This window comes from Numida meleagris, unplaced genomic scaffold, assembly GCF_002078875.1.
Source record: "Numida meleagris isolate 19003 breed g44 Domestic line unplaced genomic scaffold, NumMel1.0 unplaced_Scaffold249, whole genome shotgun sequence".
Taxonomy (NCBI): domain Eukaryota; kingdom Metazoa; phylum Chordata; class Aves; order Galliformes; family Numididae; genus Numida; species Numida meleagris.
This window is the reverse complement of record NW_018364295.1, coordinates 379,286-392,166: the sequence shown is the minus strand read 5'-3', so window position 1 is coordinate 392,166 and position 12,881 is coordinate 379,286. Positions and strand designations below refer to the sequence as shown.

Sequence of the window (12,881 nt, the reverse complement as noted above, 5' to 3'; positions counted from 1 at the left end):
AGCAGGGAAGCTCCAGCGATGTGTTTCTCATTGCAGGTGCGGGAGCTGGAAGGAGAGGTTGATGCTGAGCAGAAGCGCAGCGCTGAAGCCGTGAAAGGTGTGCGCAAGTACGAGAGGAGGGTGAAGGAGCTGACCTACCAGGTAAGGCAGAAAAAGCTTTTTCTTACACATCCTGCTCTCATGAAGTCAAAATGTTGTCATATTGCCAATTGTGATTTCTTCAATATTGTGATTTCTTCCTGTCATTCTCTTTTGTGGACATGGTTAACATGATTTTTTCTTTTGTCCCACTAGGCAGCAATGCTCTCTAAGGCACGTTACTACCTATGTTTCAGCTAGAGGAAATGTAAGGGGGGAGGATAGGAAGTGTTAATATTATTTATCTTTTTCTGTAGTCTGAAGAAGACCGGAAGAATGTTCTCAGGCTCCAGGACCTGGTGGACAAGCTGCAGATGAAGGTGAAATCCTACAAGAGGCAAGCTGAGGAAGCTGTAAGTATCATTCTGAAATGGGCCAAAATCTTTTCTGGTGGAGATGGAACTTTGTTTTGGTGTTTTCTTCTGTGTAGCTTTTGAAATTTTGCCTTTTAAAGGCTTTTGCAAGACAAGGCAATGAAAAACATAAGAATGAGCACTGCTGCTTTGGGGAAGGATTACACTGCCCCATTTCTAGTTTTGCTCTAGGTGTCAGTTTCCCCCTCTATCTCTTAATTTCTGTCCTACCCTGTCTATTAGAAGCTGCTGCCAAACTGTCTCCTGCCACGGACTCTGTTGGGACTGTGCTATGTGTAAAATGGTCATGGCCTTTCTGACACCCTGATGTTGTTTTCTCTTCTGGAAAACATAGTGCACCTAACAGCTTCTTTCCTTTTTTTTCTGGAAGTTGTCCCTGCTTGCCCAGCATTTGGATTCTTGTCTGAACAGTTATTAATACCGAACTGTTTCTAAAAAAATTAAATATCTTGGAAAACATCCACTCATTAGGTATTCTGACACCATGAGCATGCTGTTCTTTTCATTACTCCCTCTCCCCACACAGGAGGAGCTGTCCAATGTCAACCTTTCCAAATTCCGCAAGATCCAGCACGAACTGGAGGAAGCTGAGGAGCGGGCTGACATTGCAGAGTCACAGGTCAACAAGCTCCGAGCAAAGAGCCGGGAGTTTCATAAGAAGATTGAGGAGGAGGAATGAGGCTTACAAGGCTAAAATGTGACCTGAGGGATGCATGAAATGTAAACCTCTGTGTTGCTTTTTTATGTAATTGTCATTTATGTCTAGGTAATAAAGAGAGCAGAGACCTTTGCATATGACTAGCATGCTATACTTATTTTGGGGAGTATTCTTTACTTTTAGAGTGCATGTATACTGCTTATGTTTACATTTAAAAGTATAGTAAACAACAATATATTTAGTTTACATTTTTAAAAATGCACTAGGAATCATGATGACTAGCACAAATTAACTGCCATTTCAAAGATGGGGAGAGTGGAAAGAATCCACAGTTTAAAAACCATAGAGAAAAAAAATAGTCTAAGTGAAAATCAAGAAATATGCTAATAAATTTTACTAAGGAATTAGTATTACATCCGGAAAGTCTGCTACACAGAGACTGAGTCTGAATATGGGTAGGTATTTCTATATCAAAGAAAAAGTAAAGTAATCTTGCAGGCTTTATATTCTTCCAGAAAGTACTCTGTATAACAAAAGGAGGCTGCAGTCTACAGCTGATTTTGCTAAATAGCAGTACTAGGAACTCTTTGTTCCTAGTTCTTGCACTCGTCTTTCTTGTTATATATATATAAATAGCAGTACTAGGAAATCTGAGTGCAGGACAGTCATCTCATGTTAAGTGATGATAGCTGATCCAGGCAACTTAAAAGAAAGGATACGCAGAATCTACTCCGACTTTGATTTAAAGTTTTTACACAGTAAGGAAATTTTTTAACATAGAAATTCACAGGCATAAACAAAAGCTTAGAAGAGGTTTAGCAGCTATCCACAGTGGATGGAAATCTTTTTCATCTGCTGATGTACATTTGTAGAATACACGTTCTATAGAAATCAAGCATCATTTTATAATGAATTACATGTTCTGAGTGAGATTCACCTGCTTCGTTCCAGTGCAGGACAGATACCTACTGGAGTGTTTATTTCATCTCACTGATTCACTTCACTATTTCCTGCATGCAAGCTTGCTGTAGGAGAACCTGCAGAAGGAGTCTCTATGGAAAGCAAGTATAGTCTGCAGGGTTTTCCGCAGGCATGTCCATCCTGAGGCCCACAGCCACATGTGGCCTGACCGAGCACGTCCTGTGGCTTCCCCCTGCCCTGTACTATAAAGGCAGCAGCTCTTCCCACTGAGCGGCCTGGCCTGGACCCAGACACACCCTTATTACTCACAACAACCAAACATCGCCAGTTTTTGTATATTTGCAAATCCATTCTCAGTTTACATAAATACATTACCTGCAAATTTTCAAATTGAATGTATGGGGTTTCAGTCAGATGCTCAACTGAAAAACGTGATCATGTCTCCTTACCAGACTGTCATGAGAGCTATTTTACCAGAGAAATATACCCCTCACTTCATAATCATGCCTTATTCATGCCATCGCTTTTTGGCAGTACATGCATTTGTGAACAACTGTTTTAAAGGATGAAGTACAAGAAGAATAAAATTTCATCAGAAATCTCAGGCGAACACCTTGAGACTTCACTAAGAATTCCAACCATTGCTATCGAACTAGGGTGATGCATTAGTTTCACAAAAACAAAAGCAAATATCCCACAAGTTTTATGTTTTTGTTAAAACATAAAAAAAGATTTATATATATATATATATATATATAAGGAAGTTTTGTTACTTATAAACATTATCCTCTTCATTCAATGCGACCCAGGCAAGCAAAAATGTTGGACACCCATGTCTTACTATATTCTCTGCATTCTGACCTGCACAGAAAGTTGTGCTTGTTATGCTTAGACAATAAGAGGTATGGAGGAGTATGTGTCACTATTGGAAGAGACCAGGAGAAGGAAAGCTTCGAGGGAGTCTCTGCAAAAAGATGCCCAGTGGAAGTGAAAGGACGACTGCCCAGGTCTTCTCTGAAAGGCCGAGTCCAGCCAGACACTATTTCATGTGGCAGCACTGGGATAAGTTGCACTTTTGGGCACAAAATACAGCTTTCCTCACTTGGAAGTAGAGGAGAGAGTTCAGTCATACACCCATTCTAATCTTTACCATCTTGGAACATACCTTGGGAGGTCCCTATGATCAATAACACTACAAGACATACCTCTCAACAAGGCAACAATTACAATCTTGTGGCACCTCTTGGCTGAAGAATTGCACTGACGGTTTTCAGGTCCTCATGGATTTGAAACCTGGTGGTGAGAGCAGCTAATTATGGCAAAGGAAACAGGAAGCAATTTATTAAGTCTATCTAGGGTATTGACATATATGATAACGGAGAAGTAAGCTGGAAGGTCTGTCAACACTGGCATATTTCTGCATTGCTACAGAAATTTTTACAAGTGCCAAAAATCTGTTTTCCTACCTAAAAGCATTCATCCACCCCTCTTACCTACTTGCAGGCTCTCTTGCTTCATGACCAGTTCTCAACATGGGCCAAGTCCTGGCCAACATCACACATAGTTCAATCGGATTCCAGCCAAAATTCAAAAAATGTCACGTAAAGGCCTAAGAAGAACAATCTCTTCTTTAAGCTATCATATCACAGTACTGTTCTAGATAGAAGCTGGTCAGCCTTCTGGGAAAACTGAGTGAGAGCTATCAAAAACACATGGTGCATACTTCATACGTAATAGTGTACCTTTACCACCAAAGCTGGTCATAAGTGTTCAGTGGAGAACTGGCTTGTGCTGTTGAATTGTCACCATGACCCATCATCCAAAAATCATAAAGTAAATCAGACAAACATAGAGATATGTTCTGGCAGTGATCATGGCTGTCTTAAAAGAGACTGTCAGAGGATCAAAATACCCGAGGGGATTCCTGAGTGCACATATGCTCCCTGAATTGTCTCTACAAGCTAAAAAGTCACTTTAACGATGTCTTTGTCTAAGTCAGTCTCCTAAAAACTGCTATCACAAACCAATGCTGGTGCTCTCAAATAGCCTGTGTTATTTGGAATGTAGGGTCCAGCAGAGTATGGAGACTGCATGGTAGGTACAGCAGAGCCATGTTGGATAAAGGAGCCGTGTTTGCCCCAGCCTCTAGATCAAGAGCCCTTTCACCACAGGGGATTCAGTGAGTAAATAAGAAACAGAAACAACAGGGCGTTTCTTCCCAAGCATCTCATTTGTTTTTCATATTGTATTGTTGTGTATTTCAAAAGCTCCTTATTGGAAGGAGGAATACCCTAGGATTGGCATTTGATATAGTAATCTCAGTGCATTTTATATATTTATAATTTGAGTTAAGCCCTCCCCTACCTTTCTTTAAGTCCTTACTTTCTCTCTGCCCAGGGAGGGTCTATCCTTTAGCCATCCAAGAATGAGCCTAGGAAATCATGGGCTTGGTGCCGGTTTCCAGATCCACAGCAAAGGTATAGTCATCTCCTCATAGAATGCAAAGGACATTACAGTGACTACTGCTGTTAATTGTTCACATCCAGATGAATATGCCCGTCAGGGAAACTGTTCTGATCAGATGCAGTGCTATTGTCATATCATATAAGTCCACTATCATCTTCCTGTGTACACAACCAATTCCAGGGCAGGAAAACCTCCAGTCTGGGCAGTTTCTTAAAAGCTTTAGTTCTCTTCTCTGCATGACTGAGGCCAAGCCTTAGCATTGGATGGAAGGAGTCTGTGCTCCTTTCCATAAATTGTGAGTAAGGCCAGCACTGTGGGCAAGTGCACTATGCCATAAGAAGCGTTAAGCCTCCAGCCATCCTCAAGAAATAAGGCAGTGAGAAGGTGGTGATGCATTCCTCACCCCCAAAGCATGTGGAGGAGGCTGCTGCACTACACCACGATCCCCTGTGAACAAAATGAGTCAACTCTGCCCATGGGCCCACTTCATGCCTCACGACTAGTGGCCCTGCGTGTCCTCCTCCAACTTTCCTGCCTCCTCACTTCATCTCCCTACTTTCCCCTTCCTCTGTTCACAGGCTAGTTCTCTTGCCTGATTATTGTCATTCTCAACACACTGGGCTTTTCTATTTTCCTAAGAACAATTTATTACCCCCAAACACAGTATTTGTGTTGTGCTGAACTAAACGTTCATCAACATTCAGTCTACTAAGTAAACTAGATGATCTGGAAATGTATACAGAGTACCTAAGGGCTCTGTCAAATTAGAACTTAAGTTGTTATTCTCTACAGGGACTCCTGTTACTGGTCAATAAATTTGTTTTTACGAAGCTACAGAGAAGGAGTGTGAGATTGACTTGGTTGGTATTTTTGGCACATGTGACAAGCCTTAGCTATCTCAATCTTGCTGTTTATTTAAAGTAAGTGCTAAACATCTCTGGCTATCCCTCCAGAATTGTCAGTCCCTAGCTGACCTTCATGTATCCTTTTTGGATATCTCTTCCAACCCACCAGCCAACTCTCAACCACTGTAAAAAAACACCGGCTTCAAACAATAATGTTTTTTCATAAAATATGTAAATAACATTTTGGCATCAGAAGAGAGCTAGAGGTAAGAAGGGACACGAATAAGTTCATTTCAGAAATAATATCTAAGCATCTCTAGTGCTTTTAGTGCACTTCGAACCCTTTAACACAAGTAGCACCCGTTTTCCCTGTGACACTTGTAATGCTGAACACAACCTAAGTGGCAACGTGAAGAAGCGCCGCCCACAGCAGGATCTGTAAGTGTACTAACACATCCTCTGTTATTCCAAGGGTTCTACCACAAGCCCACAGTAAAAGATCACAGTTTTTGGTACCAGATGCTTTTCAGAAAGGATGGCAGGAGATAAGCGAGGCATTTCTGGTAATGCACTTGCTTGTTTGGCCTCACCACGGGAGAGATCACTTTTATGCCTGCTGCTGTTTGCCTATGGCCAGCTCCCCTGCTGCTGGGTGCGTGAGGAGCACAGCAGTGCTGCCTGCCCCCTGTGGTGAAGGCGGTTCTCCACAAGCCCTGCAAGTGTGTAGGGACATGGGCCAACAAATGTCAGCTAAGAGCTGATTTTAAAACCTTTTTTGGTGGTCTAGTCAGCTGTGTGGGAATTTCAACACTTCCCTTTCTCTTTTCACTGTTTTCCCAGTCCCGGTCATGCTGTGCTCCGCCCTGAGAGCCTCATGCCCAGAGTCTGCCCTGAGCTCCAGCCAGCAGCTGGTCTGGCACAGCCTGCCGCAGGCCCCAGCAGGCTGGTGCGCAGCCACAGGCCTGGCCCCACTTCCTGAACCACACAAGGAAAACTGAATTGCTCTCCAGAACATATGAGCTTGAGCTTCAGTGAGCTCCGTCAGTGGAGCGGGTCCAGAGGAGGGCCATGAAGATGATAAGAAGGCTGGAGCACCTCTCCTACAAAGACAGGCTGAGGGAACTGGGGCTCTTCAGCCTGAAGAGGAGGAGGCTCCAAGGAGACCTTATGGCAGCCTACCAGTACCTGAAAGGGGCCAACAGGAAAGCCAGGGAGGGACTTTTATAAGGGCATGTTGTGACAGGACAAGGTGAAATGGCTTTAAACTGGAAGAGGGTAGATTTAGACTAGATATTAGGAAGAAATTATTTACTGTGAGGATGGTGGGACACTGGAATGGGTTGCCCAGTGAGGTTGTGAATGTCCCCTCCCTGGAGGTGTTCAAGGCCAGGCTGGATGAGGCTGTGAGCAACCTGGTCTAAAGGGAGGTGTCCCTGCCTATAGTAGGGGGGTTGGTACTAGATAATCTTAAAGGTCCCTTCCAACCAAAACCATTCTGTGATTCTATGATTCTATGATAATGGGATCTCAGATACATAGCTCTCAGGAGGACACCATGCAGGTCCGCATATAGTTTGTTATGCAACGGAAGACTGGCGGAGGTGGAGGACTTAAGGAAATGTGGAATGCAGGTACACACTAGAAGAGCTGTACTCACGCAGGTGGTAGGGAGGGAGTGGCAGGAGATTTGGTAGAGAAGGAGAAAAACACCAGAATGCTCATTGTGAAAAGCTATGAAAGCTTGTGGCTGTCTTTATTCTGCTTGATTGAATTGAAACTAATCATAGAATCATGGGTTGGTTTGGAAGGGACCTCAAGGATCATCAAACTGCAACCCCACTGCCAAAAGCAGGGTTGCCAGCCACTAATGTTCATTTAAAACAAAAGATTTCCTGACACTTTAGAAGAGGGAAAATATACATTTATTTATGACCTGATGCAATTAGGTTTTTTTGTTTTTTTTTTATGACCAAAAGAAACAAAATAAATTATACACAAAATTTAATCCCCCGGACACACACACACACACACTTTTTTTCTTTATCTCCATCTTTTATTTGCTTATGCTTTTTTCGAGATTTTCCATCTTAGAAAGTCACAGTTTCAGTTTTTTCTTTGATGGCTACAGTTTCTCCAAATTAAGAAAACTGCTCTCAAAAAGACAAAAAGGAAAAAGTAAAAGCAAGAATAAATTCAGAGAGATAACCAATATTCAGATGGAAACAAAAACAAAGGGAAAGAACGAGACAAACAGACCAAGCAAAACTTTACAGTTTGTGAATATTTTCAATGTAATATTGAAAACCGCATTGAAAAATTATTCCTTATGTGTCCTTCAGTCTTCCAAAAGTTATGTACAGTTCTTTCTTTTGTTTGAAAAAATCTTGCACATAAAGGCTGTTAGCTGTCAGTATTATATATATGACTGTGATAAAATTGTGTGTGCTAAAACATACACAATTCTTTTGCTTTTAGCCAGTTTTAATCCAGATCAAAAGTGCATGTACCAGTGAAATGAGGCAACACACAGTCAGTAAGATATCTGACATTTTTAGCAGATACCGTTTCTCAAGCAGTGTGATTGCATCAAAGACATGAAAGTAATGCTGTTTTTCGTTTGGTTGGGGTTTTTTTTTTTTTTTTTTTTTTTTTTTTTACTCAGCTAAAGATCTATCCATTAGGGTTAAACCATAGGCTTCGATTTCATTCTTCAGTGTGAATTTACACCAAATGTGGAGTCTGCCAATTTCCTCCCCGGCCCCAGGATTACAGTACCATCACAGTGAAAGAGTCAGCTGAGAGAAGAGGAGGAAGGAATTTCCTTGCTTTCTTATCCAGACCTCTGAGTAGGTGAGGCTAAGAGGGAGTGAAACACAACAGGTGCTGCTAAGTAAGGCAGCAGTATGCTAAGGGATCAGGTGAAGCTGCTGAGCTTTGTTTTAGTTCAGATTTCCTTGTTTGTGGAAGGAACTATATGGAAAAAAATCAAAGTACACTGCATGAGTGTGAAAGTGTTTCTCCACAAAGTAAAGGGTTGTGCTGCCCCCCTTTTCATTTCCTTGCCATATTGCAGAACATGTGTAACACCCTTCATAGTATCAGCTGCAGACAACCTCTGTGATCAGCACAGTAAAGAGTCTCTTTTAGCATGTTAGCATGGGGATTGAATCCTTCTAATGCTTACTACTTCTCTTCCAGGTTAGCATAGACAAAAGTGGCTATGCCTCTTTCAGAGAAGCTACATTTATTCTTCTTTCCCTCCATCTAGCCTACTTACACTGCAGAAGCAGTGCTAAACCATTCTGTTACGTTGAGACAGCACATTTTCCTCCTGCTTCCAGTGGGATACATGTATTAAGTTCAGTGAGCAGCTCAATAGCTCTGTTTATATGATACTTGAAACCCTTCAGCCCAAAAACAAGAGTTAAATTTCTATGCCTTTCTTCCAAAGTCTCTTGCTGACTTCAGTCTTTAAGGCTTCTGTCTTCAACTCTAGATTTGTTTAACGTGTTTTGTTTTTCTTGGTCCTTGAACCTGTGGTGACCTGGTGTTATCCCTTTGGACTCACACTCCTATTTACACCCTTTCCCTAATCTCATTGCCTTCCTTCCTTATCACTACCTCAAAGACTCATTCTTTCCCCCTTCCTTTGCTTTAGCTTCAGCCCATTTTGCTACTTGGTCGTTCATGGAACCCCTCAAATCTCACTCCTCTGACTTTTGTTCCTATTCAGATGCTTCCTCCTGTATTGGGATTCCCTTCCTCTAACAATGACCCTGCACGTCACTGGGAGCCCTTGTGCTCCCACATTGCAGACTCAGAGCATTTGCAGAAGGCAGTAGTCTGCACCTCCACCTCTCCATCATGTTTCATTACAGTATGCTGGCTATTTCACTTCACTTTCTCTGTTCAAGTTATCATCTGATTGATTACAGTGTCCATGCAGTCCCTTTCATCTCCTTTAGTACATGCTCCTGTACACTCCCTCCCCTCTTCTCACACACTCTTGTCGAATTATTTATGGCAGATGGATTCACAGACTGTTATGTCTAATTATATCCATTCACTTCTAATGAATGGGAATTCTGCTAGGAGTTAAGACTGCCAAGAATGTTTTGACCTAAGGAACAGGAGGTGGCTACTACGTATGCAAATCAGACCCTATAAAAGTACCTTAGGGTCAGTGTGTCTTGTCCTTCTTCAGAAATCTCTAAGGTAAGAGCGTCCGGGGCTTTCGACGGGGGAGGTGGGGGGTGAAGGGAAAGTGGCCCTGCATTCCGCAAACACCAGTGCATTCCTGCAAACGCTTATATTCATTCCATGGGAGACTGCCAGTGTCAGCTGGGATTTTCAGTCTGCTTTCAAGGCATCTGTACATTTTCCATTTATAAATTTTCTCTGAAATTCTGTCCAGCAGTAAGAAGGAAATTACTAACTGTGTTTTACTATACTGACCAGCTTCCAGTCTGCGAGCCATTCATCTGGTCTCACAAAAGGTAAGATACCGATTTATTTGCTCTTTAGGGAAAGAGAGAGATGCTCTAAGATAGAGCTTCTATGTAGTTGTGCTGGCAATCCCTGTATCCCATCTGTTATATCCCTTGCAGAAATACAGTATGATACTTGGACTGGATTGCCTGTAACAGACAGAATTCAGAAAGACAGTAGTTTTAAAGGTGCTTTATTGCCTACATTCTCCCCAGGATTCTTCCACAGGGGGTAGTTTCCTGCATTTATAGGCACTTCGTCTTAAGCTTATGAATAATGGCCCTAAGAAGAAAAAAAAAAAACAGTTAGCAGTTTCCAATTACTTATCCATAAATTAAATATATTCTTGAAGCCAACAATCATCCTTTTCTTTGCCTTTACCTCAGACATGAAGGGTCACTGGTACTGGCCCGGAAACAGTGGGAAAAAAATATATGTATATTTGAATAATGTTATACAATGTTAAAACAACTGTTGAAAGATTGAATCAATTTTACAAACTTATATAATCATTTTGTGAAATGGTCTCACTTATTTAATATTATTCTAAGTCAACAAAGTTGAAAACGTAGTTAGAAACAGAACAGTCATGCTTGTGCTTATAGCAGTGTATAATATTGATGAATTTGAACTGATAACAAGTTGTCTGATGTCTAACTTCTTTTTGGCTAAGAAGACAAAACAATTTTTCTCACGTAAACAGGGGAATTCTGAGTGGAATGAGTTTTATAACACACAATGATACTGTGATTATTATTAAAACATTATTTCAATTAGGCTGGACATAATTTAATAAAGAGGCTGTTAAATAGTAAAGGGTTCAGAAAATGGTATAAAAAGTATTCAAAATTCAGCATGTCTTTCCCACAACCAAAGTGAAATAGTTTCTCAAGAAAAGCAAACAGATTATATGATTTTCACCTAAAGATCCTATGTAGGTAAAAGTACCCAATATAAATGGGCTTCCTAACTTATTAGGAAAAGTTTCTCAAATTCCAAATTGAAGATGATGTATCTAGATAAAATCAGGCTAAAATGAAGGATTAATTAGAAACACTATTCATGTTGGAAGAATATACCTTAACTGGCTTCACAATTCCATGTAACTTTTCCTTCAAGATAACTGACAATAATAAATAGTGTTACTCAAAAGTAGTGAATGAATGTAAGATTATTCAGTTTCTGTTATGAAACTGAGAAACAGATCAACACACAGAATATCAACATTGTTAGCAGATGGATCTGTGGAATAATTGAAAGATTTAACACCTTGGGCTATTTTATACCAAGGAAAAGTCTTTAATGAGAAGTGCTAATAATACTGGCTGTCTGCATATCAAGTGTTCTCTTCCAGTTCTTTATTTTAGACATGTAGTCTGAAAGATAATAAACAGAAAAGACATACTAGGGCTTTCACAATTTCAAAACGTGGAATATCTACTGAGAGCAGAACCATGGAAACATTCCTCTGAAAATACAGTAGTATAGCAAGCCTAGAGTTCTTACTTTGTAAAAAAAAAAAAGAAAATAGAAAAAAATTATACAGCAGAGCTCTACATTAGCAGAAAAAAAATATGAAAGAAAGCATCAATTAAATTGGATGATACATATGCTGATGTAATACATTTAACATTTCATCGGTAACCTGGACAGTGGATAGAGTGCACCTTCAGCAAATTCGCAGATGATACTAAGCTGAGTGGTGCAGTTGACATCCTAGAAGGAAGGGAAGTCATGCAGAGGGACGCTGACAGACTTGAGAAGTGAACCCAGGTAAACTTCATGCAGTTCAGAAAGGCCAAGTGCAAATTCCTATTCCTGGAGTGGGGCAATCCCCTGTATCAGTAAGTTTGGGTGATGAATGAATGACAGCAATTCTACAGAAGAGGACTTGGGGATACTGGTGGATGGAAATTCGCGCTTGCAGTGCAGAAAGCCAACCACATCCTGGACTACATTAAAATGTATATCTGTCAGTTCACGGGAGGTGATTATCCCTCTCTACTCTGCTTTCATCTCTACTCTGCTTTCAGGAGACCCCACCTACAGTACTAAAATTAAATATAGGAAAGGAGGTCCAGAGGGGGTCATGAGGATGATCAGAAGACTAGAACATATCTCCTGTGAAGACAGTCAGAAAGAACTGGGTTTATTTAGCCTAGAGAAGAGAAGACTCCTGTGAAAGTTCTTATTCTGGCCTACCACTGTTTAAAGGAAGCCAACATAAAAGCTGGGAAGGGTCTCCTAATCAAGAAGTGTAGTGACGGGACAAAAAATGAAGGTTTTAAACTACAACACGGTAGAGTTTCATTAGGTATTAGGAAGAATTTTTTTACTCTGAGAGTGGAGAGGCATCCCTGAAAATGTTCAGGGCCAGGTTGGAATGGGCTTTCAGTGACCTGGACTAGTGGAAGGCATCCCTGCCCATTGACGGGAGTTTGAGCTAGCTGGTATTTAAGGTCTCTTCCAACCCAAACCATTGTATGATTCTCTGATGCTGTAGCAAAGCATTACAAAGATCTATGGCAGGGTTTCTTCCATTATGTACCACTCTAATTTATTTTATACCCATACAGATACTTACTGCATTACTCCCAATAAACAGCAACCATGGCTACAGATGCTGATATGGCCATCTTTGGGGAGGCAGCTCCTTACCTCCGAAAGTCAGAAAAGGAGAGGATCGAGGCCCAGAACAAGCCTTTTGATGCCAAGTCATCAGTCTTTGTGGTACATGCTAAAGAATCCTATGTGAAAAGCACAATCCAGAGCAAAGAATCTGGGAAGGTCACTGTCAAGACAGAAGGTGGAGAAGTGAGTAAAAGGCAAGATTTACAACATGAATTTAATTCCCACTGTGGGCTCTGAGTTGACATGCAGGGATCTGTCTTTTCTTTGGCAGACTCTAACCGTGAAAGAAGATCAAATCTTCTCCATGAACCCTCCCAAGTATGATAAAATTGAGGACATGGCCATGATGACCCACCTCCA

At 41.1% G+C, this 12,881-nt stretch overlaps 2 protein-coding genes across 2 annotated transcripts in view; both read left to right on the top strand.

Moving 5' to 3' along the window:
- Positions 1-1,191, top strand: part of LOC110390916 (myosin-7-like) — a gene marked incomplete at its 5' end in the record, with an annotated part of 26,218 nt that extends 25,027 nt beyond the window's left edge. Inside the window, 3 exons of the mRNA XM_021382497.1 lie at positions 37-141; positions 396-491; positions 1,039-1,191. Coding sequence (XP_021238172.1) covers positions 37-141; positions 396-491; positions 1,039-1,191 — 354 coding nt within the window. The remainder of the gene's footprint in view (positions 1-36; positions 142-395; positions 492-1,038) is intronic.
- A 6,887-nt stretch (positions 1,192-8,078) lies between these two features.
- LOC110390915 (myosin-1B-like) overlaps positions 8,079-12,881 on the top strand; it is a 24,737-nt gene continuing 19,934 nt past the window's right edge. The window contains exons 1-3 of the mRNA XM_021382496.1: positions 8,079-9,898; positions 12,467-12,704; positions 12,793-12,876. Of these exons, the coding sequence (XP_021238171.1) occupies positions 12,501-12,704; positions 12,793-12,876 (288 nt within the window). The 5' untranslated portion in view covers positions 8,079-9,898; positions 12,467-12,500. The remainder of the gene's footprint in view (positions 9,899-12,466; positions 12,705-12,792; positions 12,877-12,881) is intronic.